Source organism: Denticeps clupeoides, chromosome 15 (assembly GCF_900700375.1).
Source record: "Denticeps clupeoides chromosome 15, fDenClu1.1, whole genome shotgun sequence".
NCBI classification, from domain to species: Eukaryota; Metazoa; Chordata; class Actinopteri; order Clupeiformes; family Denticipitidae; genus Denticeps; species Denticeps clupeoides.
In genome coordinates this window covers 8,299,122-8,325,932 of record NC_041721.1, presented here as the reverse complement: position 1 = coordinate 8,325,932, position 26,811 = coordinate 8,299,122, and the positions used below count along the sequence as shown (strand labels likewise).

The following is a 26,811-nucleotide window of genomic DNA, read 5'->3' as shown; positions in this document are numbered from 1 at the left end:
AAAAGCAACTACATATACAACCAGAGCAGAGGAAAGGAGCAGGTCCCAGTTGTAGCCACCACAGCCAAGGGGCAATAGCAACAGAGAGCCAAATGAAAAAGGCAGCCAACAGTAGCACACAACCCCTGCACGAGCCAAGAACCAGCAGGCAAGAGCTGCCCGGCACCCGGCAGAGACACCGCTCCATGCCAGAGCGGATCAAGCCACCCTGTACCTCAGGTTAGTGACCAGGCCAGATCATCCTGCCATGTGCTCCATAGCCACCAAGTACAACTATCACGAAGAAGCAGGGAGGGATGCTAACCAATCCTCCATGACTCAGTCCATCAGGGCTAAAGGAGCAAGCCCCAGTTCCATGTCCAGTCATACACATTCTGGACATGTTAGTCCCGAGGACGCCTGTGACTTTACACTAACCAACAGACCCTACACCAGTTATAGTAAATAGTTATAAAATACAGAAAATAGTACCCTCTATATGAAAAAATAGGTCTTAGTCCCTAAAAATGTCCGACACACAGAAAAGACACACGAAACGAGTCAACCTCCGCCCCAACCAGGATGAAGGAGATGATCTGTCTGGAGCCTGTGTTGGTGTCTATGAGTGTATGTGATGTAAGTGATGAGTATGACTGTGTGAAGACTAAAGTGCAATTACAATTGAGAGGATGTTGTGGCACCCCACCCCCACCCCCCATTTTTCTGGTCAAATTTACCATTCTGCATTTAGTTGCCTTTATATTTTATAATTAATAATATTATTGTTACAATGTTTGGAATGATCTGTAAATGAAAACCAGCTGAATATCTAAAGTGAGTATTTATTAAATAAAGTTAAAGTTATTATATATAATTAATAGCTGAAATACAATGTCAGGCATTTAGAGCATATTAAAAAAAATCTAAATCAACTCTAACCGTAGCCTTCACCTCAGACAACTTCAGATATTCACACACCTTTTAGTGTGTTAATAGTTTTTCAGCCTTAATCAGGGGTCTTAACTCAATAAAGCACTTAGCAAGAAGATTACAGCCTAATGAACTATTCCCTGTGGCTATTTTCTCCCAGTGTGGCTTGACACAAAGCATATTTATAGATCGTCCAGCTTTTAATTTAATATAGACAGTTTACCTACGATCACGTTAGGTGCACCAAATATACAAACAGTAAATGTGGCGTTCTTAAATCTATGCTATTGTACAAAATCTATTTTAATTTCTAAGCATCTACTTTATGTGAGTTGTAACTGGGCTTGCATAAAGCCCAGTTGTGTACATCTGGCAACCCTGCTCACTCTGTTTTTATAACACTTCACCACGTAGCACTGACATTTCATTAACACCTCCCTCATAATACTTATTACAAGACGGTCAATATGTGCCCAATACTACTGTTAAAATAATAAATATTACAGTTTCTCCTTTTATATTTTTAAATTAAGTGCAATTGTCATTTACATCCCTGTTCTACTCAGAAAATAAAAACAAGTGCTCTATGCAGCTATTGTGTTAAAAGTTGATCAGTTTGTCTCATTTTTGGCGACTATTTTTGAAGTGCTAAGCGTCGGAGTTGATCGATCGTGTAAGGGCCTGGGTGTCCCTTGAGCAACGTACCGTCCCCACACACTGCTCCCCTGGCACCTTTCATGGCTGCCCACTGATCACTAAGGGTATTGCAGAGGACACACTGAGTGCTGAGTATGACAAAATTTTACTTGACTTTATTGTCATACTCAGGGCAGAGTGCGATCGCGAGAGAGCTGTGCATTCATGGGACATGTGCTTGAAACCGAAAGCTTTGCTTGGTTTGTAAAACACACCGTGTGGTAAACTTTAATCATTTCTAAGCATGAGAACTGCTACGTGTGGCGTGTGAGCACGAGAACTTGTTGAAGTGCGTGTGTAGGTCCCGAGGACGCCTGTGACTTTACACTAACAAACAGACCCCAGTTTGAAAATAGTACCCTCTGTATGAAAAAAGTCCTTTTGAGGAGGTCTTAGTCCCTAAAAAAACATTCAGATTTTTATTCAGACATGATTCACACATACAGACGCTAAAGGCAGGGGACAGGAAGGTGTCTTTTGTGAAGCCGTAGGCTGGTTAACAGCGCTCCTTAAAAGTTTCAACACACAGGAGTACAGAAACAAACCGACCACAAAGTCACACAAAACCAAATACAAAGACAAGCAGGTGACCAGGGTACATCAGCTGTCACTACGTCACTACTTTTTCTGTACAATAAACATCCAACCTACAGCTTAACTAAAATAGAGATCTGATTTTGTCACATGGAACTGGAGAATTCGGAGGAACATTCTGCTGATTATCTGGAAGCCTATTAGGGTGGCTTTTTTTTGGCACATTCTGTTTCAATAGCTGAATGCATGTGAGCACAATGAATGTAAGTGTCCTTGTGTTCAGTACTTGCATTGATTTTTTATCCACTATTTTAAGGGTATCAAAATTGTGCATAATTTCCATAAAAGCAGGGCATCCGTGCAACAAGAAATACAACCAGGATCCACACATTTACACATTTGAGTTCCTTTGTTTTCAGACTCCAGCATTTCTTCTTTATTTGATTAGTTCTTTCATTTTTCCATCCATATGGGATAGGAAATGCAGTTAAGGTTATGAACAACCCTGAAGGAAGAGCAAGATGGGCCCGGATTCCTCTGTTCTGTGTAGGTTACATTCCTTGTCAAGGTCCCAGAGAAACAGGGGGAGAGATGTCCCATCAGCATATCAAATGAAGACCCTTCGTTTGTAGAGGTGCCTCCACTTTCACGGGTGGTCTGAAGGTCTGTATTGAGTCCCAGCTGTCATCTGATTTCTTAAATATTGAACAATGCAGTGTATGTCTCAGTCTCTCCACACCCAAAAGGCGAAAGGAACAAAAATGCAGTCAGGTCAGTCATATAGAAGGCCCTTTCTTCATTTAATACATTCCTTAGCTTTAAAAAAAAAAACAACATCATTTCTACGTATTGGCAGACAGTACAGTAATGTACGCTTTTCGGTTGTCTTTGTTCAACACACTGAAAATCCATATCCTCCTTTCCCTCCTTTTCCTGCCTTCAATTATTGCTGCATTGTGATAGTATGAACAGAGGCCTCCATGCAAAAGCTTGGATGGTGGGTGGGCGGACGGGAGGGCCATGGATGCCACTGTGATGATCATATTACCCTTTACAGTGAGTGGTGCTGTTAGCATGTCCATTATTATGACCTTTGACCCTGGACCTTGTGTTTCAAGGATAAGGCTGCCTAAACAAATACCACCTCTGGAAATGTCTTGCTGCTCTGTTTTACTCTGGGTAAATTTCATTGCATAGCAATTAGATGCAAATAATGTCTCTCCAAATATCAGATAAACCTTTTAAAATCCCATTTGAACCCATGGCCATTACTGTGACTTTCAAAGCAAATTGTTCCTGCTGTAATTAAAAAGTACAATTATTACAAAAGTCATTTGAAGACGGTGCTACACACAAACATATATCATATCCAAACTTGCATCTCATTTAGTTTCATCCAATGAGTATATTCTGCAGCCGTTACTGAACGTACTGAAAGGATGGCCCTTTTATTTTTCATCTCAGGAGCTTGTGTTGAAATGCTTAACCTCCTAAAATGAGCCTGACAAGAGAGAAAAGGGGAGATTACATGTTTAAATCATAGCTCTGCACGTATGTACATCTTCTTAAGACAGCTTTCCTCTGCTGTAAGACTATGGTATCATTAAGCATGAATATTTGAGGCTGTTCTTTTGTTGTCTGCAGTTATCAAGCAACTTAAGTAGTTTTGCTTCCATTAAAACATAAAGTTCTTTTTTTTATACAATATAAAAATAGAATAGAGTATTCTGAGGATGTTCCAAATTTGGTTAGGGTCTCAGTGCTGTGGTTCTCTAGGGTTTGGATTCAGCCACCTTAAACTGGGTTTGTGCATTTATGAGTGGGTGGTGGCTTAGGACTAGAAGCATTATGCTGACTGAGCTAATGACTAAGACCAACAATGTTGCTGACACAAACTTTGGCTATGTCTACTACTGCTCACAAAATTCACACACTGCTGCCGTCCATGAGCCACCAAGCACTGAAATGGTTTGAGCACAAAATTAACTTGCCCCTTTATCACGTCCTACTATACCTAGAAGTGATTCAATAACTCACTCATGCCCAAATCAATGCCAAAAGTTTACCATAGTGTTCAAGTTCACAGTAAACAGTGTTTACAAAGCATGCTGATGTATAACACTTGCATAACTTAACCCCTGTATAATAAATTCTTCAATTTGTATCTCCCCGTCATAAAATAAGGTTCCAATTATGCATTTGAAAAAAGCAAAACAAACAAAATCAAATTTTTTCCACATTCCATGTGCTTTATATTAGAATATACTATATATATCAATGTATATATATATTGTTAGGTTAATATATAAATCAATTGCTTTTAAAAACAATGTGTGTTTAAGAGGTGATGGCCATTTCTGGCAGCACAGTAATATTGTCATGGTGTGAATGAAGAATACTGCTGTAATTGTGGATGTGAAAGGCAGGTCTTCCTTTGCAGTTGAGCCCATTGTCCAGGTTTTCTGACGTGTCTTCTGACTGTTGGTTGGTTGGTTGAGCAAGGCACATAGTCTGATCATGCAATGCTCTAGTTTAGCTTAGTGACATTGCATGTTTTGTGTAAGTTCACACTTTTTTTTAAAAACCTTTTTCTTGTTGTTACTTCAAATAAATAACACAAATATATTTTGCACAGTATTTAGACATGTATAAACTACATGCATTTTCATATAACTTAAATAATAATAATCTTATATACATATTTATGTACAGCCCATACCCGCCCCGAACCCCACACAAGTCCTGACGACCTTTACATCTGACCCAGAAACAGTGTCATTTAAGAAATTAAGAGGGAATTGTTTTCATACATGCGTGTTTATTTGGTCCAGCGGAGTTTGCGTGAGAGCGCACACCCACACGAGGTGTCAATTCGTATCCAGCGCCACCCAACCAGTGTGTTGTGTTGGGTGAGTGCCCGCACCCAACCTTGTGACGTCTTGCACTGTGAGTTCCAGTGCTTGTCATCAATGCCCCTACATCCGCTCTTATTGGGATTGATGCTCTGACACTTTGTCTCGTAAAAGTACTGCCTTATGCTTTTGGACCCATGCATTTTGATGACCCCCAGTACCTTTACGTTATTGTCATTGATGTCTACTGCTTCTGTCTTGTCTGTCACCCAATCGCTTCTGCTGTCACACACAGAGTACTCCGAGCGGTAGATCCTGTGCTTGGCATAACGCTTCTTGCGCGTCTTATTGGCCACATGAGAGCTGCCCACAAAGTCATCAATGAGGTATAAGGGTGGCGGCTGCAGGGGTGGCCGCTCGCTCAGCAGTACACGTGGGGAGTTGTATCGCTTGTGCTGTCTCAGCAGCTCCGAGGAGATGTCCGTCACTAACTCGTACCTAGAACTCTTCATCTCAAGGTAGTCCCTGGGGTCCTGGTCCTTGGTCGCGTCCGGATCGGGTGGTCGAACCTCTTCCTGTCTCTGTCGACTCTGTTGGCTGATATCTGCCTGGAGGAGTTTGATGATGAGTGTGTTGATGGGGTCCTGCGTAGGCCTCTGCCTGTCCATCGATGTCGCCTGGATACCGTACAGGTACACGAGGAACATCACATAGAGCAGGATGGACATCACTAGATTCACCTGTAAGATCTAAGGGGGAAGACAGAGAAGGATATAACTGCTAAAGCATTGCCACTTTGTTGAAACAATAAAGAGAAGGATGTAACAATCAAACTGCATTACCATAATTTTGACTAAGACTCCCAAAATAATAAAAATATTTTCAAATTATGCCTCAATCATGGCATCATTGTTGAGTTATTTAGGTAGTACTTCTCTGATGTGTTGCATGTGCACTCATAATAAAATTAAAATGAAAATCTTATTACAGTAACGTTTTACTGCCCGGCACTGCCAGTTTGTGGTGAAATGATATTGTCAGAATTCCGATCACCAAAACAGATACATTAGTAAGCTAGTTGCTAAAAGACTCTCCCCACATCCGGATGTAATCGATCCTTGTATGATGTTCCAGTGTAAGAGAATCCACCGGAAATCAAAAAGAGGCGGTGTCCAAACACATGAACTGTGAGAGGGAGGCTGAATGGCGTAACGCAACACGCGTCACCCGGAGTTTCAGAGCTACTGGCCGTCTGTGTTTATCCGTGTCATGTTTCTTCAGCCAAAAGGGAAGCATCCACATGCACTGCCCTGCGATGACCTTGCTATCTGTCCCACTATGCGCCTTCTCACGTGTTTCATGTGTCTGGGCGAGGGAGAGCCAGCAGAAAAGACGTGGAGGAGTGCACGAGCGGGGAGCCAAAGAAAAAGGTGACCCGAAGCAGTTTTACAGCCCTGATGGATCAGAAATGGCACACTGCAGTGTGTGTGAGTTAATGTAGGGGAACTGGGCCGGTGCTGATGGTAAAGGGAGGAGGCGGGGCCATTACCCGGGCTGAACGTGGACACAGGGCTGGCGAATGAAAATAAACATGGACCCAAAGGCATGGCCATATGTTTGCATATCTCCTTTCACTACTGCATGCCTACAAGTCCTCCAAACATGAGGCGTGTGTGATTTATGATCACAGCAAGCGGGAAGCAAGCAGGAAGACGGCGGGAGAAGAGTGAGAAAGCTTCCTGTGGCGGGTGAGGGCCATACCCTCCAACTTTTTTTCTCCAGTTGGGACCTATTAAAGCAAGATCTTCTTTCTTTACCCCCCACTGGTCCCCTTATAATGTTGACATACAAGAACCTTTGCAGCAGAAAATGAAAGGCTGAGGAATTTTTGAATAAGAATAATGTGGGTCTGCTTTTTGCTGCATAAACATCATCCATGAACCATCAATGCATGGATTCCACTATGCCTCTGAACGTATGTGCTACCAAACTGTCATCAGTTCTGTAACTGGGAGGTGGTGCCTCCATAGACTGGCCTTGTTTCCTCAGCACATCCCACAAATGCTACATCAGATAGAAATACTGAGAATTTGGAGGTCAATACAACATCTCAAACTCATCATTGTGTTCCTCCAACCATTCATGAACCATTTTCCCTCTCACTTGTCAAACTTACAGCCTCCAACACTGCTTCAAAAGACAAAATATTCAATTGCTACCTAATCCCACCCACTGCCACAAATGCCACTGTAACTGGAGATTCAATGTTATTCACCTAGATAAATTATTTAGTTAAGTCTAGATAAATAATTTCCCCTATATTATTATGTACAAAATATTACATATTCCACATTCCATTATGTGCCATCGATGAAATCAATGTCCTGAGTCAGCATCACAAAGACTTAACACTCAGTAATATTTACAGCATCCATGCAGCATTACACAGCACATTTTACACAACCCTCTCACAGACCATGCTATAATAGTCATTTTTCACAGACAAGGTGATATTTTAATGCCAGATTGCTGCACAGATCCATTCCACAGAACAGTTTAGCTCATCCGCACTGGTCAGCATTAATAGAGGATCTAGTATCATTAAACGAAATCACCCGATGTCCCTGTTATGCACCATTTGGTCTCGCAGTGACAGTTCCAGATGTAAATTAATATAATGTGAATATATATTTCTCTTTACATTAAAGTATATAAGTAACATTTCAAAATGCTATGAAATTAAATATTTAAATAAATGTGAGCTTGTTGTTTTTGTTTTAATGGAAATTGTGATGCATTGGTAATCGCAATTAAATAAAATATTGAAATTGTAGATTCACATTTTATTTAATGACAATGTCTTATTTGTGCAACAATAAAGTGCTCAATTACTTTTCAATAAAACTGTAATTCTAATAAATAGCTGGACAGCAATACATAGTATATGGTGATAAAAAAAAAAAACTATTTTGGGCCACAGTGCATTTCTGTGCGCAGAAAGTCCTTGGTTAGAGTGCTGTAGTGTAGTTTATAGTGTCTGAATGGCTGACCCTCACGTCTATAGAGGACACTCTGTTAATTACACAGTCCGACCCCATTAGCAGTCAATAAGGAGGGCTAATTTAGCTTTTTTGGCAGCGTGGCTGCTGACATGATGACCACCTTGTTAAAGGCTTCGGAAAGAGGAGTGATGTTCCAAGTCAAAGTCACCTTACACGCAGCGGGACAGAAAATGGTCTGGAGCAGTACCTCCATCCAGGCACCCAAAGCCCTGTTCAATCTTCCAAAGGCCTGCCGGTCATCAGAAACTGGCAACGAAAGGCTTTCTTGTGCATCTGAGCCATGTCTACGTGAACCACCAGGATGTGAAATTTATTGAATGGTCCGACAATTAAGGCATAATCAGCCCTTGGAAAATATACGTGGAAAGCCAGCCAGGCAAACCCCCATTAAGCTTGGTACACAGGGTAATGGAGATATATTGGTAAAATTCCAAGGTCAAAATTAAAGTATTTCAAATGAGAACAACTGCTCATAAGGGTGTGCCTCTAATGCACATAAAGATCCAGGCAGCTGCAGCAGAACCACATTGTGAGCTTTAATTTTATTGGTTATGCATGTGTGTTTTGTATGGGAGACAGAATAAAATCCTGACTCCAAATGAACGCTTCATAAAAACAGCGGGGGAATGTTATTTGACATTAATTTGGAAAACATTGAAGTTGCTAACGAAGAATGTAAACCTACATTCTGTGCACACAACCATCAGAAGCGACATAAGTGGCCCAGACTGGGTTTTTATAATTGTGCATCTCTGGTGCTGATTACAAGGCTGCAACATCCATCTGCACATGATCTTACTATATTTTTTCTTTTGTTGAGGCATTCACTGAAGAAATATGTCCCATTGTTCACGTGTTTTTCAGACATAACGTACAATCTGTACAATTTCCAGAAGGACCATGCATCAACAAAACATCTCTGCTACATGTTGGTAAAATTATATTTTGGCCTCACTTCATCTCTAACATCTTCATCTCTTCAAGAGATTCAACTCTTGGATTAGCCCTACCCTTTCAAACGAAAAAGCAAAAAAGCAGGAAACAGCATAAATGGTGCTACATTTAAAACATTGTAAGTGAAACATTTCTTTGTGTGGGGGAACTGGATTTTTTATCAAGTGTAAATTCCTAAACTGATGAATGTAATGTAATTAAGTTGGTAAAAAGTTGGTCTGAATACAAAGATTCTATTATTACTCAGAAACTAAGCTTCACATAAAAATGTGAATGTGTTCATTTGAAAGACATTACATCTTAAACTTTTCTGTGCAATTTGGAGAATGGTTACTTGTTGATCCATAGACACGTGTGACTGTGTGTCTATGACAAGATTTCTTCCCAACTGTCATTAAATTCGCTATCTTTGGATTCCTTCTTTGAGGATAATAATAAGAAAAAAGGCTAACAGATGCGATTCTTATTCAATTCTGATGAATAATGAGCCATAGGGATGAAATTCAGATATTTGTGATTTTTCTGTACGTTTTTTTATTTGCTTTTCTCTCTCACACAGAGATGGTGTTTTCGGGGTCCCAGAACGGTTATTTTCTGAAACGGTTCCAGAGTGAATTTCTCTCCATGTGGACGGCAAAGCAGTTTTTTTTTGGTGAAAACGCTGACCTATTAGTGTCCTGTTACTCATCGGGGGATTCCCACATCATAAAAACAGCACCAACCAAAAGATCGGCGCCCCTTCCTCTAAAAAAAAAAAACTGCGAATTGCGTTCAACGTGGTGCACTTGCATCTGGGCTCAGTGCAGAAAAGAACCTTGAACACGCACAGCGGTCAAATTTCAACAAATTTCAGCTCTGACCGTGTGTACAAGACCACCGAGTAGCGAAACCACTGTGCAAGGCACAGAAAAAAATGAGTTTCAGAGCAAAGCAAAGCGCATGCTGCAAGAACCTTCATTCTGCATCGGCAGCGCGGCCCTGACAAGTCGTACACGCATCAATGGCGGATAACACGTTTGTGGTTGTGCTGCAGTGGCTGCAGAACATCATAAACCAACAAAAAATCCTACCCAATAGCACACCTCTATATATTACAATGAAAATACAAGGCTGAGAACAAGATTTAATAGGATACCATCCCGTGTGGATGCAAGTTCTTCAGAAACCAAAAACCAAAAACCTGGTGCTTAACTCACTCACTCGCTTTCAATACAAATGCCCAAATGTACACCAAATATAAAAAAAACGGAGGTCCCAGAAACACAGAGACTGTTTTTTTAGTAGGTGGCCTAATGTTTAGGTACATCACTAACAGAGGTGAAGTGAAATATCTACATTTGTGTATAGTACACTTTAATCATTTTTTCATCAGTGCTGCTCCACGATGGTGTAACAGCTAGGCTCTTAGTATTTGCCGCCAAGAACAAATTTATAGCTCTGCTAGTAGGACGCTCAAATCTAGCATTTCCTCAAGATGCACAAATCCACTTCCAGCTGTTCTGCAGCCATGGGCCAGCTTACACAATCCGCAGACATGGAAACAGAAAGTCCCAGGCTGTCCTTCAGAGCTTTCATCCTTGTTCTGGACTCCAGGATCCAACAGAACAGACAGGTAATGGACAAAGAGGAGACTTTCTTAATTACCTACATTTATGGCATTTTATCAGACCCTCTTATCCACAGCACCTTACAGTCAGTAGTTACAGGGACAGTCCCCCTGGACACACTCAGGGTTAATGATAGTAGATGGGGTTCAAGCCCGTGTCTTCTGGTTCATGGGCGAGTGTGTTACCCGCTAGGCTTGCCGAGGGACAAGTTGCCTTTTCCTGTGTGGATTCACGCTCCACCCTTAGGCTCTTTTATCACCATATTTCACAATGTCAATAGGCATTTTAAAATGAGCAAGTAGGCTAACTATTTTACACAACTCAAAGGTTGTAAGTGTATGAATGAACACGTGTGGAGTTATGTACTTAACAAAAAAAGGTGAAATAACTGAAAACATGTTTTATATTCTAGTTTCTTTGCTCTGATTACTGCTTTGCTCACTCTTGGCATTCTCTCGATGAGCTTCAAGAGGTCGTCAACAGTCTTGAAGGAGTTCCCAGAGGTGTTTAGCACTTGTTGGCCCCTTTGCCTTCACTCTGTGGTCCAGCTCACCCAAAACCATCTCGATTGGGTTCAGGTCCGGTGACTGTGGAGACCAGGTCTCCACTTTTTGTTAAGTACATAACTCCACATGTGTTCATTCATAGTTTTGAGGTCTTCAGTGAGAATCTACCAATGTAAATGGTCATGAAAACAAAGAAAACACATTGAATGAGAAGGTGTCCAAACGGTGTGGCCTGAACTGTAGGTCTTTCCACACAATTCGTGCATTTTCACGAAAAGTGCTCTCCCATTTAGAAGGCAGCATGCACAAATGTAGCCTTTTTTGTACTTGTTCTTTTTTTTACTCTCTGTTATTTCCGCACCTCAAGTCAGCTGAAAAGAAGCTCTGCTAGATAGGGATCTCTCCTATCACATTACATGAGAAAAGTACTCGTGTGTCTATACAGATATTGTGTATTCCAATGGCGTACAACACTTGCCACTATACTCACGACTAGTCTTTAATGTGATGCCGCCCTATTTGTGCCTTGAAGGACGTTACTGATGTAAAGATTCTTCAAGTCCGTAGTTCACTATCTTAGAAAGGATGAAAATTAACTTTTGTTTACAATGGGAGGAGCCTATATTGATTGACAGCTCTCACTCACACTACTTTCTCACTCTGGATGATTTAACACCCATTCCCTTGCTTGATTTAAATAGCATAACCTATGTTCAAATGTCATGGACATTGCAATTTGTTTTGCCTTGGTTCACCTATCATTAGTTAAGATGACAGAAGCTGTCTGTCAGGTTGACTGCAGCTGTGCTCAACACCTGTGGCCAATCCTGACGGCGCATAAATGCCGGATATTTCCGCCCCTTCGGGATCTCCGGCATTTTCGTGAACTCATTCTGAACTTAACTTCCCTGAGTGAATGTCTTTATGTTTTTGAGTTCTGGCAATCACCACACGCCTGTGGGTTCGTTTATGTTCTTTCATTTAGTGAAATTGTTGTCGGCCACCGCGCCATTGTTTCTTCGTGTTTATTGTTTATTATAAAATGAAACCCCATTCCCAGCATGTCAGACCTCTGCGCTTCCTTCCCCTGTAAGTCCGTAGTCGTGACACTGTCATATTTGTGGTAACTTAATATGCATTAAAAATGCAAATTAATTGTACTGTAGGTAGTACCCTTGGAGCAATCTGAATTGGTATTCATTTCAACAACAAAATGTATGGTTTCCATCTCTAGGTGACAGACACGTACATGTACCCTGTCATTCCAGACACGAAGCATACAAACAATGCAGCAGGCACATATTTATTTTAGAATGAAGAATCTAAAAAATTACATTCTTAAAGTCAGCCCACCTGCAACTGAGCAACTGGGAACCCACTGCAGGGCACATATGGATTCACAAGTATTGTATTAATATTAGATTTACTAATTTAAATAAATAAATAAACTTCAATAGAAACAGACCCCTTTATGGTGGATTTCTGTTATAATGGTGTTTCACCTAAGAATGTAGTGAATAATAATCAGTGAAGTGATTGTCATTGTGATACACTGCAGCACAGCACATGTGTACACAACGAAATGTGCCCAAAATGTTAACCGCTATGCCACCACTGCCCCACGTGGTATGTGGTTAATGTAGATGAAAAAAGATGAAAATTCCAATAAAATGGTTTATGCTTAATGAATATTGTCAATAAATGCATAAGCAACAACAAAAAATTGATCCACAGCGTGGCCACAGGCAGCAGAATCCCTTTTCAAAGCAGAATGAACCTGCTGTGTCATGGTGCAACATTCAATGTGCATCCCCTCACTGCTGCGCGTGCTGCTTAAATGATGTTGAGTAATGCACTGCAGGTCATTCCGGTGCCTTAAAACAGCACTGTGTCAACAAGGCACCCCGTAGGACTGGGCACCCTGCACTACACAATTGTGATAAAATTCTGATTGATTGCACCATTTCCATTGTGCTCACATGTACGTGTCCGTCATCAAGCATTTTCTTGTTTCTCGCTCACGATAACGTAGCAAGTTTAACCTGACTGATCGGCTGGTGCTTGAAAAGTTTCATATTTTCGGACTTTCTGACATTTTCAATACGAAAAACACCTACACCACATACGGGTGAGCACAGCCCAGGAAGGTAAAGCTTGGTAGGAGCAGAATGACCGAAAGTGGTACCATAGGCAGGGAGGGATGTAGAACGAGTTCTCCTCCGAAGCTGATGCCTGTTCTGTAGTGTTGGTTTGGTTATGGCTGTTTTAGTACACACGAAACGGGAAAACAGTACTGAACATTGTGAAGGTAACTACATGCTTTATATGTAAACTCTTTTACAACGTTAAGATTCCACTGCCATTAAAAAAGTGTGTCATTGCATGTTATTTTGCTTTGCTTTGTTAATGAAATGTTACACTAATTTCTAGTCAGACCAGATGCTCCCAAACTGACAGTATAAGGAAACAAATCATGAAAAATATTGGTCAAAATGAGAACTTTAGCACTCAGTGCATTTTAAAACAGCCCTCCTACCAGTACGTAAAGCAAACAAGTCATTTTTAGCTTACAGTACAAAAAGTACAAAAATGGAGTTTAAAACACACCTTAGTATTCCATGACTAAAATAGCATTGGAGAGAGACACTAATGCAGATTAACTAATGAGGCAAACTAATGAGACCCTTAACCCTGGAACTGACTCCTTTATGCCCTGGTGTAGATCGAATGGGCCGTTTCAGAGGTTCTTGTGGTTATCCGGGTCACCTGACATGACATTTAATAATGTAGTTGATTTTAATTAAAAAAAAATTGTTATTACCCTAATCGATTCAAATTGAGCATGGATGAAGAGGCACTATTTATATGCATCTTCTGGCAGCAATACCCAGTGCAGACAAGTGAACTCTCTCTTCCTACCCTCGTTCAACTCTGTCGGGGACAGGTCCGTCTTTCCTGCCTGAATGCGCCTTTTCATGGCGTCAGTCGCAGAGGCGACAAGTTCTTAGCAAACTTGGAATTCCACCCTAGGGGCAAAGCGTTTCATTCGTCACAGAAGAGCACCCGCCGATGTTCGACCTTTCCCGGGACGCAGCCGAAGGACATCCCAGCCGCCTAAAAAAAATTATGCAACAAGCAACATGTACAGTGCGCAGGCGGTCAGCCACGCCGTCACATGCGCCGGGGCCAGGAGGGAGGACAGGGAAGGTACTCGATGGCTTCGGGAGTGGACTGATCCGCGGATCAGAGGGATATTGTTCTTAAAACACCCTGGGACCTGTTTACAGATCGCGCACGGCCTGCTCAGGCCCGCACTGGCGGGATGAGAGACACACAGGCAGACTCTTAATAAAGAGCTTTGTGGTGGACACTCCGCGAGCACAAGGGGACATTGTTGGAGTGATCCGAGGCCCGAGGCCACCAAGAAATAAATCTACCTCAGGAGCTGCTGGTGTGTCTCCTCTGATGGAACACCATAATATCCTGACTTACCGAAGAGATAAGTTGACCTTTTTTATATAACCAACATCTTGTGATAGAGTTTTTTGAAAAGTGTGGATCTCCTTTATGGTCTCCGCTACAAAATGACGATGGGGATTCACAGTGACATAATATTGCGGTAAATGGCAAATTCTGCATCCAGGACACCAGGGCATTAGGCGTTAAAATCTGCCTTCTGATCTCCTTTAACTGGTTTAAGCCCTCTGATCACACTGCTCTTTGCCTGGGGTTGCTCCTTGTTCTCTCTTGAGTGTTTTCTTTCAATTGAAAATATCAATCAAGTTCACATGGAGTTCAGAAAGAATAAAAAAAGCTTTTTAAATGTTTTTTTTTTCTCTATATTTAAGTAAGACGTTACAAAATGAGTTACTTAATTTGTTGCCTTGTTTGGCCTCCCCACGCATCGGAATGGCATTATCCATGAATGTGCACGCTCCCCAATTCCCCAAGAAGCTGAAGGAGGAGTCCTGCACTCGCAGGTGTTAATCTGTCACGGCCCTGCACGTCCCCGGCTGAAATGTGCAGTATTCTCCTTCACCTACGCACATCTCCTAAGACTGGGGAAGGAGGCTTACGGGCGGCCTGAGCTCTTAACTCCCAAGGGATTGCGGTGGGATTACCATCAGAGGCTTCGCCTCAATTTGCTGCGTGCTGGTGCGGGGCGGCCACTTCGACGCTGGCCACGGCGCATAAATGCTGCTGTTGCAGCCTGGTTGGCGAGGGACACAGAGTGGAAACTGAATGAACATTTCTTTACAACGGCTATTTTTGAACATCAACCAAATCAACTGAATTCATATGGCATATATGATCTAAGAGCAGCTGACCTTTATTTCACCCACTGTTGCCAAATGCTGACCGTTCATGGACGTTCTGAGGAACGTTCCTTCCAAATGTTCTTTCAACCATGTTTTAGGCTATTGTGCACAGATGATGCAGTGCTATAGGACCACTAGGATGGAGGGACGGAGGAACCTATTAGAAAAGGACTCCCACCCCCGCCTAAAGTGGTGAGGCTGCGCGACGTTTCTGAAGATGCATCTTGAAATGGTTAATGTGCAAGTTGATTAATGAATGTAATTAAAACAACTGCAGCCATTTTAAGAAAAATGCAAGACTGACAAGATATGTAAACCGAGCAAATAAAACTAAACAAAAAGAATACAATAGTAACTATTTAATGATTTAGAGATATGAGTTGGTTGATTTCACCCACAACGCAGTCCAGACTAAAGCTACTCTGAGACACGTTTTACATAGTATAGAATTTTAATTAAGACGGAAAGTACAGTTTATTTGCCAGACACATTTCACAACAGGCTACAACATGCTTCAGACCTAAAGCCACCTCAGATCTTTCCAACAGCCAAAAAAAAAACGTACTATTCAGAAAGCTCGTACTGGCACCATTTCTATTTCATGAGACACAACGTACTCGTGTCCAGCTGGGACGTGAGCGTGCACGCTGCCTATTTGTAAATTCCTTCAGATGCAGCTGAAATGGGGATATACAAATGCATTCTACACGCAGGCCGGTGGATTACCAAAGTGATGTCATTTTTCTGGGGAAAGAAAGCCATCTCCGAGAAACACTGGGTTCCTGGCCATCTCCACATTTGCACATCACCACCTCACTAGAGATACTTAAAAAAGACATTTACATAATTTACATTTACAGCATTTATCAGACGCCCTTATCCAGAGCGACTTACAATCAGTAGTTACAGGGACAGTCCCCCCTGGAGCAATTTAGGGTTAAGTGTCTTGCTCAGGGACACAATGGTAGTAGGTGGGATTCGAACCCGGGTCTTCTGGTTCATAGGCGAGTGTGTTACCCACTAGGCTACTAAGACCAAATTCTGTTATAGCTGCTTTTCTTTTCAAATGTGCAAACCACATTCGAACGGACAGGATGAAACTTAAATGAACCCTTTCTGTTTCTGCACAGACACCTAATCTGACACCTAACCTCACAATGCTTAGAATGGCTTAGAAGGCACCATGCCAGCGGAAGAAATCCCAACCGGGATTTTCACAGAAGGGCACCTAAACCCTAATTCTGTCCAAGTGACTCCAGATGTTTCCATAAAGACATAAGCTGCAGGCCAGCCTTTCACCACATGTCCTCTGGTTTTCCTGGCGGCCACCATGCGCCGTCTCCTCATCTGGACCCGAGGAGGGCCGAGGGAGAAAAGAATGCTCTTTACTCGCCGCCGAGTTTACATTCGCAGAGCCGAAGATTGACCACAGCACACAGACTTCACACACGTTGTGTTTGAAAAGTCATCAAGAAGCAGCGCGCATGTATATTCTCCCCACAGGAAACGGGGACACGCAAAACCGCGGTGACATGCAGCCTGATCTCTCGATCAAATGTTGCTGTGCACATATTTCTACGTTTACTGGGTGTTTTTTCTTTATTGTACTTTCTGGTTGCCAAATTCATTAAACTTAATATGACCATCATTGTAACGGAATCTCCAACTCCCCTCACCACTTAACTTATTAGGCAAGAAGGACAGAATAAACATGAAGACAAACACCTTAACTATGAATTATTTCACCCAAATGTGTGTAAATGTCTGATGTTACAAGGATAAATAAAGTCACTTAGTTGCTGTTATTACAAATATTGTTGCTATATTGGAAACGAATATGATCTTTTCAATTGTCTGTTCTTCAAAGACAGATTCTTCAGAAACAGAACATATTGATCAGTGTAGAGTGATTAAAAAAATCATCATGTTTCACATTTTCATGCTGGACACAATCCTTAATTATCGATGCTTTCTGTTTTCTCAAATATTTTTTTCTGTCATATCTGAAAACAATTACTATAAAACTAAGAGATAAAATGAATAGTTTTTTAATCGTAAAAAATCTAGTCAGCTAATCTGCATTTAAAAGAAGAAAAAAAATCCTGTATTCAGTGAATTGTCGCCAGTTTGAAAGAGCAACAGGGAGAGACCCCTGCAGAGCCCAACATGTGCTGATCTCATAAGACAATTACTGGGGCTTTTCTTCACAATTGGGGTCTTTACATTTAACCTATTTCTCTAATAAGCCTTTTGTGCAGGCAAACCCAAACTGTGGCCTGCGGACCAACTGCAATCCATTTTACCTTTGAAAGTGACCTCACAAATGAAAAAAATAAAAATAGGAGATATTCACACTTAAAGTGGCAACATAAGTGTGAAAGACCAAACATTTTATGACATTTGTGTCTGTGGGCAGGTAAATTATCACACAGTTTTAGTACATACATAAGAAAGGGGTCAGGAAGCAGTTAACACATCATTTGTTTGTTGGAGGCTCCAGTCATGGTCAAGTTGAAACAAAGACTGGATCATCTCATTTGTGATTTGAGGAAAATATTCAAATTAATAGTTTTGAAACAGAACTGACCATTACAACATGAGGTAACATTAGAAGTGCTCTACATGCCAATGTACAAACATCAAATGCTGAAACTTTGAAAAAGGTGTCATTCATTAAAACCGACTTATAATGCTTAAAATGGGCGATTGCTGGAACACGTATGGTACATATCGTAAACAGCCGAACTAAGAACGGGTACATAGTATGTACAGCACTGTCAAGTCCACCAGTCAAGTTGACCTTAATTGGACATGATGGCAACAGGGCTACGCATACAGAAGGACCTCTCCTCATTGTCACAAATGAATTTCCAGCCCTGCTTCACACTGAAGGCTGGGACCGTGGGACCTTCGGTAACCTGTGAATGAATGACAACTTTTTGCCTCCACCTATTGTACTGTTTTAAATCACAATTTCTATAACAAAATGTATCAACCAAATCCATCATGAATAGTTGAAGCCATTGTTTACATATAAGATGTAATCTATAGCTATTAAAATTCACTGGCATAGGAGTATTTTTCAGTATGTGAGACAAAATTTTTTTTTTTTGCATTTAGAGACCATATAAAGTCTGTTCCATGTTCCCTTAATAAATATCCTTATTACACAAAGAACAACATTAAAATGACCAACCTGGCAACAAGAGAGCTGTCACGTAAACTGTCCAATATATCATTATTGCACAAATTGAACCGTGAACGCTCTGATTAGGAATTGAGTCAATACACTTCTTCAGGCAAATTATGAAAAATGACAAAAAATGTCTCCCTGCTGACGGTCATATCCTCTGCTGCCGTGAATAATAAGACCAATAACCATTTAGTGGATAAGTTGTGCTCCCATGGTTGAGCAAACACGGGCGCTTTTAAAGCCTCGGATTGATTGACACTAAGGTGGGTGATGTTAGTGTCCTGAACCAGAGTGACGACAGCTGCCTAACAGGGTCTCCCTGACATGGATGAAGGGTTGACCTCGTCTAGTTAATGCACATGACTCTGTGAACATTAAACTCCCCAAAGAAACTGAGCCCAGGCGTAAAAATACTGCTTTTTACATTTTTGAACAATACATTTCGTCTACAAATATCATTTAGTAGTCCCTGTTGATTATAAATACATGAACATTTATTTCTGAATATTGTATCATGATACAGTCAAAAATTGATTTGCTTAGTTATGTGCCATATCTACGCATTTGTCATATTTAGTCATTTAGCATCTTTATGAACTTTCTCCTCCCATATTGAGAACAAGTCATGTTGTGGTGGCTTGATTATGGTTGATATTTGTGTTCTTTGCATAAGAATGCAAACTGTGCATTGGATCGACTTACAGTGCCTTGGGGAGTTTCAACTGTACAAGCACACTTTAATACAAGAACCATGCATCGCGTCATTCTACCAGCATTATCGGGGTGTTGCAGAACCGTCTCTGGGGGGAATCCCACAAAGATAGTCTTTACTACTGCTGTTTAGGTTGCGGTTTAAGGTTTCTGTATGAAACCAATCAATTGTCACATATTCTCCGCTTATTCTATACACGACGGCAAGTAGCGAACCCTGTGCTGTGACCGTTTGGTACCAATGCATGTGGTCTCGCAGTATGTAATTTCCACCAGTCTACTCTGGTTTTCTTTTTTTCTGCTCCAGAGGAATAAATCCTTTTTTGATTCATGGCTTAAACGACTCAAAAAACAATATGCTCACGCATCCAACAGCGGTAGCAGCCAGCAGCAGGAACTGATTGTGTTTTAAGTATAAAATACAGGTTTTTTGTCCCCAAGTGGCTGCATAGCTTGTGCATGTGATATATCAACAGGCCGCAGGTTTAAATCATAAAAATGAGGAAGTGACAGTGTTTTATAATTGGTCCATAAAACCATTGGTCGTTTACTAGCAAGTGTTTTTTTTTTTGCATTTGACCTTACACTTGCAAACAAGCCCCATGTTTAGCACATAGTGCTGTGCTGATCACCAGCTTGAAAACAGTGCTTATTGTGGCTTCTATTCTTAATCTTAATTAGGGCTCATATTATACCACCAGTCACCCACCATTTCTTTGTTTTCTACAGAATCACTCACTTCATTGAATTTTGCACCAAGTAGCTGAATTGTTATGAAAACCTTCCATTTTATCATTTCACCACTTTACATTCAAGCACTCTTAAGTGGATGTCTGGACAATGAACCAAGATCAAACCCCACCCCAACGCCACATCAGCCAAGTCTTCTGCGTTACATAACGTATAGTGTTTGCCTTGTTTCAGTGATATGGACAGATATGGATCTCATTGCGATGCAGTTTAAGGAATTTTCACAGGACACCAGCTGTCACTGAATCTGCAGGACAGGGCCAGCGCAAGGTCCATCCTCACCCACCACATGTCTCCCCAGGTAACCCCGGTAGACCCTTGGTGTCACATGGAGCTTTGTGCTCATAAAAACCCCAGTGTGGTTCCCATGAGAGCTGAAACCACAGCAGAAAGCGCTGCAGTATCAGTAAAATCTTCAGTGTTAGATTAACTCCCACAGAGCTAAACGAATCCAAGCCGGCTTTAGTCAACTGCATGATGACAGCTTTATGGCCGAACGTGACGTCACTGACCTACACTGCATGTTACAGTGGACATTATTATAGTATAATACTGCTCTTTATAGCTGAAGTACTAGTTGGAACATTTGGGACTAAGAGTGCACTTGTCTCTTTTATCACATAATTGTCCTTTCTTTGGTTTCAGATGAGCATTCCAAAAAATACCCATGTACGTATGTGTGTGTGTGTGTGTGTGTGTGTGTGTGTGTCTGTCAGGCGGACGATACAAAACTACAAGAATGGGAGACTGAGTTGATTGTGGGAGCTTAGGGGAGGAGTCCAGTCTGAGCACTACAAATTTGGCTTTGAATGACAGACAAAACAGCAACTTTCAACCCTCCGGAACCTTCCTAATCTCCTCCTGTTCAATGCTCCAGGAGAGAACAGGAGATGATGTGAAAACATGACCTTTAGATTCGCACGGGAGGTGAGCTCCGGCATGCTCAGACCGGGAAGAAAGTGGATCGCTTATGCTTGGTGGAAAAATAATAAAAATAACGACGATTGTGGGAGATTTACCCTTTTTGAGCTGACCCAGGATCAGTTTCTTCTTTCTCTCGTAAATGGCGAAGGTTCGGGTTTGGTTGGGGAAACGTGGTCCTGCTTAGTCTTTCACGATGCGGATAAAAGCTTCCGTTGTAACATGAATTAATCATAAGCTGCACTTGCCTGTTCAGTGGCCACATTATCCACCCTGGTGTTGCGCTGCTTTAAACTGCTTTGAAGCTAGCTTCATGAAGAATCATATCAGTGAGAAAAAAGTTTTACAGTTTCAAGGTTTTACAATTTGAACTGAAAAGTTCTTCACTTTGCTCACGATCGACATTCATATGAATGTTTCAGAAGCAATCTGTATGTCAACACTTATGGAGCACAAATGTGGATGAGTTCTCCATGCGTTGGTCATGACATTTGGCCAAATCTGGGACAGGCCTGTCTTCCAAAACCAACTACGGTCATTATTATAAATCTCAAAGCCTCTCTGGTCCTCTGTGCACAATGGGCTCGTCTCTGATGAGGAGCAAAGGCACAATATCCAGGCAATATTGCAATAACACATCCATGCTGCATCTTTCCAGCATTCATTTGAGCCCAACCGTATAGAGCAAAACAGTCACATTTCTGCTGTGTCTGTCTGTTATTTTTCCAAAACTCAGAGGAAACTGTGTTTCATTTAAAATGACTTACAGGATTTTAAGGGTTGAAAGGTAAACCAAGGCAGAACAAATGCGGGTATCGCTCAGAAACCAAAGACCCAGATGTCTGCAGTACAAGGGTCAATGCATGCTATGTATATGATTTAAACACTCTTTGCACGACACCATTTAGTACAAAACACACAGCATAGCATACAATAGAAAAATAATGATCGAAAACATCAAAAATATATACATATGTAGCACATATATATATATACACACACACACACACACACACACACAGCTTAATTGTAAATTTCGAAATACCCAAAAAAAAGTCTTGTTGTGTGCAAAAATTGTAAATCTGGGTGTTTTTTACCCCCCAGGCCCTTTAGTTTTTGACAAGTATGGCTCAACGCTCAAACCCAACTCCACCCGTGGACTGCTGGAATTTATTGGTCCTAAACCCACCCCCATCTCGGCCGGCCACCACCCCAAATTCAGTTGTTTTAAATGCATGGCTTCCACTTCATCATATCGGATGCAGCGGATTTGCAGGCCCAGGCCACTGGCTCCCAGTTTCCCTCGATCTAATTCCCGATTCCCTGCATCGAATCCATTACTTCACAGCACGCCTTTGCCAAGCAGGTCTGCGCAAGAGTTGCCATTCACCAAACCGAATCTTACAAACAAGTTCACTTTTCGTTTTAAAAAAAAAAAAAAAATGCAAAACGTGCATTCAGAGGTCGTGGGGCGAAAATTCCGGTTGCCAATCCTGTTTACGATCCAGATTTGCGTGGATTATCCGTTGCAGGCATTGTCTGTCGATCTGGAACGCTTAGAAGTTGCAGCCGCAAACTAAAATAGTCCGTCGAACAGTGTAGACGTGCAAATAAATAAAAAGTTTTTAATATAAGCTGCCCACGCAGGAAACGTCCACGCACAACCCCCCCCCCCTCCCCCGCCAATAAAGTAAGAGAGAGAGAGAGAGAGAGAGAGAGAGAGTCCAGCCCAGAGGTCTATTGTTGGTGGCCGTAAAGGGGAGCATTCAGGGTAAAGTAAGTGAGGTGAATTTGCCCGTACTGGTTTTCAGTTACCCCGAGGCAGCGGAGCCCGGGACGCGTAGCATTTCACATTCCAGCTAAATGTTCAACCTCGCACCAGTTCCGAGACATTCTTGGTTTTTTTTTTGTTTTTTTTTACAAAAGGAATGAGTAAAAAAAAAAAAAAAAAAAAAACTACAACAGTGCAAAAAATAAATAGCGTAGATAACTATTGCGAAGAGAATATGTGGAGCCGCGCGTAGTCGAACCCGCGCCCTCACTTTGCGGAAACTTTTCCAAAGCGGTAAAAAACAAAAAAACAAAAGTAAACTTTATTGCATCACGCGGGATTCCCGGTTCTCGGTGGAGAATTTATCATTCTGCAGAAGCTCTCAAGTCCAAACCACACGGTACGAGTCAGAAGCAGAAACCCCGAGATACAGATATTTATAGATTTATGTATACGCGCGCACTCGCATATACTTACATACTTAAACTTACCGCAATAAAGGTAACCATAGCATCGGTGTGGAAATATTCAGCAGAGCCGACATTAAGGTGACGAGTTAATAAACTTCCCAGCTATGAAGCGCACGGTGGGTTCGTGCTGCGCCGTGCTCAGTAGCGCGAGGAGTGGCGCACGGTGGACGGTCGCTCCCCCCTCACTCTGCGCTCTCTCTCTCTCTTTCTGTCACTCCCTCTATCTCTCTGTCTCTCTCTCTCTCTCTCTCTCTCGCTATTTCTTTCTGTCACTCTTTCCCTCTAGCTCTCTCTCTCTCTCCCTCTGTCTGTCTCTCTCTCTCTTTCTTTCTGTCACTTTTTCCCTCTAGCTCTCAGTCTCTCTCTCTCTCCCGCCCTCTGTCTGTGTCTCTCTCTCTCTCCCTCTGTCTGTCTGTGTCTCTCTCTCTCTCCCTCTGTCTGTCTGTCTCTCTCTCTCTCTCCCTCTGTCTTTCTCTCTCTGTCAGTCTCTCTCTCTGTCTCTCTCTCTTTCTCCCTCTGTCTGTCTGTCTTTCTCTCTCTCTCTTGATCTCTGTCACTCTCTACCTCTCTCTGTTGCTCTCCCCTCTCTCTTTCTCTGTCCGTCTCCCTTTCTCTCTCTCCTTCTCTCTATCTCTATCTTTCTCTCTCTCCCTCTCTGTTGCTCTCTCTCCCTCTCTCTTTCTTTCTGTTACTCTTTCCCTCTCTCTCTGTCTCTCTCTCTCTCCCTCTGTCTTTCTCTCTCTGTACTTCTCTCTCTCCCTCTGTCTGTCTGTCTCTCTCTCTCTCTGTCTCTCTCTCTTCGTTTCCCTGTATACGTAATCTTCACTTCGCCAGAGTTTTAACACGCATGCAGCTGGCACAGATGGCTTCCCCGCTCGCCCGCCTGTCAGCGTGGAAAATGGTGCACGCGCACGCACATTTCAAACGCGACCCTGCGTTAACTTGGTGGCCTACAGGTCACATAAATAAAAACAGAAAGGAAGAAAGAAAGAAATAAGAGTCACTTGTAAGTTTAACAGCCACGTAAGTTTCATCCTGCGTTGTTGTGGCCTAAACGTCATTTGATGACTGAAAAATATAAATGTTGGAGTTCAGAAGCCACGTGACTGTGATACAAATGGGTTTTCCTTGCACAAAATAGCGTGTCCATCATGAACACCAGGAGAAACAACATGAACAACCCAACATTAAAATCCCGGAGCGGGCACGAATGTCTGCCATCCTCTGCCGTGTCCAGAAAAGAAGTGCGGCGGCCCGTAATAACTACGTTTAACTACGAAGGTGTTGAAAAATGAATGCTGTAACATTGAGCGTTCCCGACTCCCAGGCATTCAACGTGACTCACAGCAGACATTTAGGGTCATCGTTTTCAGCGTGGCTACGATCATCCATTATTCACTGATGTGGGAAAAACTAAAAGTTTACAACAATGTCCAAAAATGGGGTTCAGATTCTCAACCATGTAGCTCATGGGGCTTGTTTGCTAGGTGCCACTTCGGGATTACAGAGAAAAACAGGGCCCATTAATTACTGCCAGCAGTTCAGGCCACACCGTTTGGACACACCTTCTCATTCGATGTGTTTTCTTTATCTTCATGACCATTTACGTTGGTAGATTCTCACTGAAGCCATCAAAAACTATGAATGAACACATGTGGAGTTATGTACTTAACAAAAAGTGGAGACCTGGTCTCCACAGTCACCGGACCTGAACCCAATCCAGATGGTTTGGGGTGAGCTGGACCCCAACAAGTGCTAAACACCTCTGGGAACTCCTTCAAGACTGTTGGAGAACCATTTCAGGCGACGACCTCTTGAAGCTCATCGAGAGAATGCCAAGAGTGTTCAAAGCAGTAATCAGAGCAAAGAAACTAGAATATAAAACATGTTTTCACTTATTTCACCTTTTTTGTTAAGTACATAACTCCACATGTGTTCATTCATAGTTTTGATGCCTTCACATGAAATTAAAGAAAACACATTGAATGAGAAGGTGTGTCCAAACTTTTGACCTGTACTGGATGTACTCATAATAAAGCTTGTTATAAGTATTCTGATATCCAGTGTGCAAAATCTTAAACTTTCTGGCTTAAATCTGTTGAGACTGAGCAGAGAAACCACGTCCAGACCTTTTGTCCCCGCCGCTCTCACGATCACACACCGCAGCCCGTCCGCATGCCACATCTGTAGCCCATTTTACGAGCCGTAGCTTACTTTACTTGCCCTTTCTGCGCCCTTCTTCTGTCACATAGCAAAGAAAAAGCACCCTGAAAGTCTGTTCGGGGTTACAACAGACCAGGCACCCCACGATGCTTGCCTTCATGCGTGCCGAGGCACCTGCTCTGTACCTGCTGTGTCTACCGACTCGTCTTCTGTCATCACGTGCCGAATAAAGCGCGCTGAACCTGGTCAATCATTACACGTCCCCTCTTATGTATTTTTTTGCTTTTATATAGCGGTCTTGTTGGTCCCTTAATATTATGTCTGAAGGCTCTTTGTGAAATCGTGCCGTGGTGCAGAATTACGGCCGCTTTGATCCAGTCCGGCAATAAGATTTCGCAGGACGCGCCGTTTCGGTGTCTGTAGCTTTAAATGCAAATGAGGAGGAGAGAGGCGGGACGAGGAGGAGAGTGGCCAGTGGAAGTGAGCGGCCATTCGCGGAAATGACGTCATCGACCCCGTTCACCAACCACAACGTTTGGCACAAACAGGAATTCATGTCTGCGAATTTTCATGGCGGCCGGTGGAGTTACTGCTTTAGGGGAGGGGCGGGAAATTCTCTGGGCGGACACAGCATGAGAAACGGGAGGTAACCTTTCCCCTTATGACAACATAAGGGGACAAATGCACTTCCTGTTGCACGCGTCATTCGTCACCACCCAGCATGCTCTGCGCATGCTGTTTTCCGGCTCGGATTTGGGGCCTGAATATTGTTCACGTGCTGTGGACTTTTGTACGGGTGTTAACTCAGTATTTGTTACTCGCCATTACGATGAGTGTAGCTGTGTTTAAGACTTTCAAGTGTGCAATCAGACTACAGCAGTTTTAATTAGTCAGAAATCTAAAGTGCCAAATGTTTCCGCTGTTAAGATGTCATCAGTTCAAGATCTGAAGCCAGGCGATTGGTTCTTCTCAGCAGTTGGGCAAACAACCATCATCAGTCACGTTTATGACACGCAGCAATGACAGCTACACAGTAGAAAACATTTCCCCAATATTCCTTTAAAGTTCTTCAATGACACTTTTAGTACATGAAGAAAATCTTAGTACCATTCAAGAGTTCATGCAGGTCAGTACTAAATATATTGAGAATATTATTACCTCACGTTTATTGAGCAGATTCTTCTGGCTGATTGTTAAAGTGTTTGGTGGAATTTCAGCACTGTTGGTGGTAAAATCTGTTGAGGGTCTCTGGAGTGCAGTTTGCCTCTCACAGGGCAATGTAGAGTCTTGCCAGAGGAGAGCTGGACACGGGCCAGTGAGAAAGCCACAGGATGGGAGTGAAGGTCAAGCTGAATATGTGATTTGAGAAACATATGTCCCTTGTTCTGCTTAT

The 26,811-nt window shown here is 42.2% G+C and overlaps 1 protein-coding gene across 1 annotated transcript; it reads right to left on the bottom strand.

Annotated features, from left to right (window-relative positions):
* Positions 1 to 2,049: 2,049 nt before the first annotated feature.
* On the bottom strand, positions 2,050 to 23,458 carry ntf3 (neurotrophin 3). Its single transcript, XM_028955596.1, has 2 exons — positions 23,277 to 23,458; positions 2,050 to 5,740 (listed from the first exon to the last, which is right to left on the bottom strand). The coding sequence occupies exons 1-2, from the start codon at positions 23,292 to 23,294 to the stop codon at positions 4,958 to 4,960; spliced, it is 801 nt and encodes a 266-aa protein (XP_028811429.1). The 5' UTR covers positions 23,295 to 23,458; the 3' UTR covers positions 2,050 to 4,957.
* Positions 23,459 to 26,811: the final 3,353 nt, after the last annotated feature.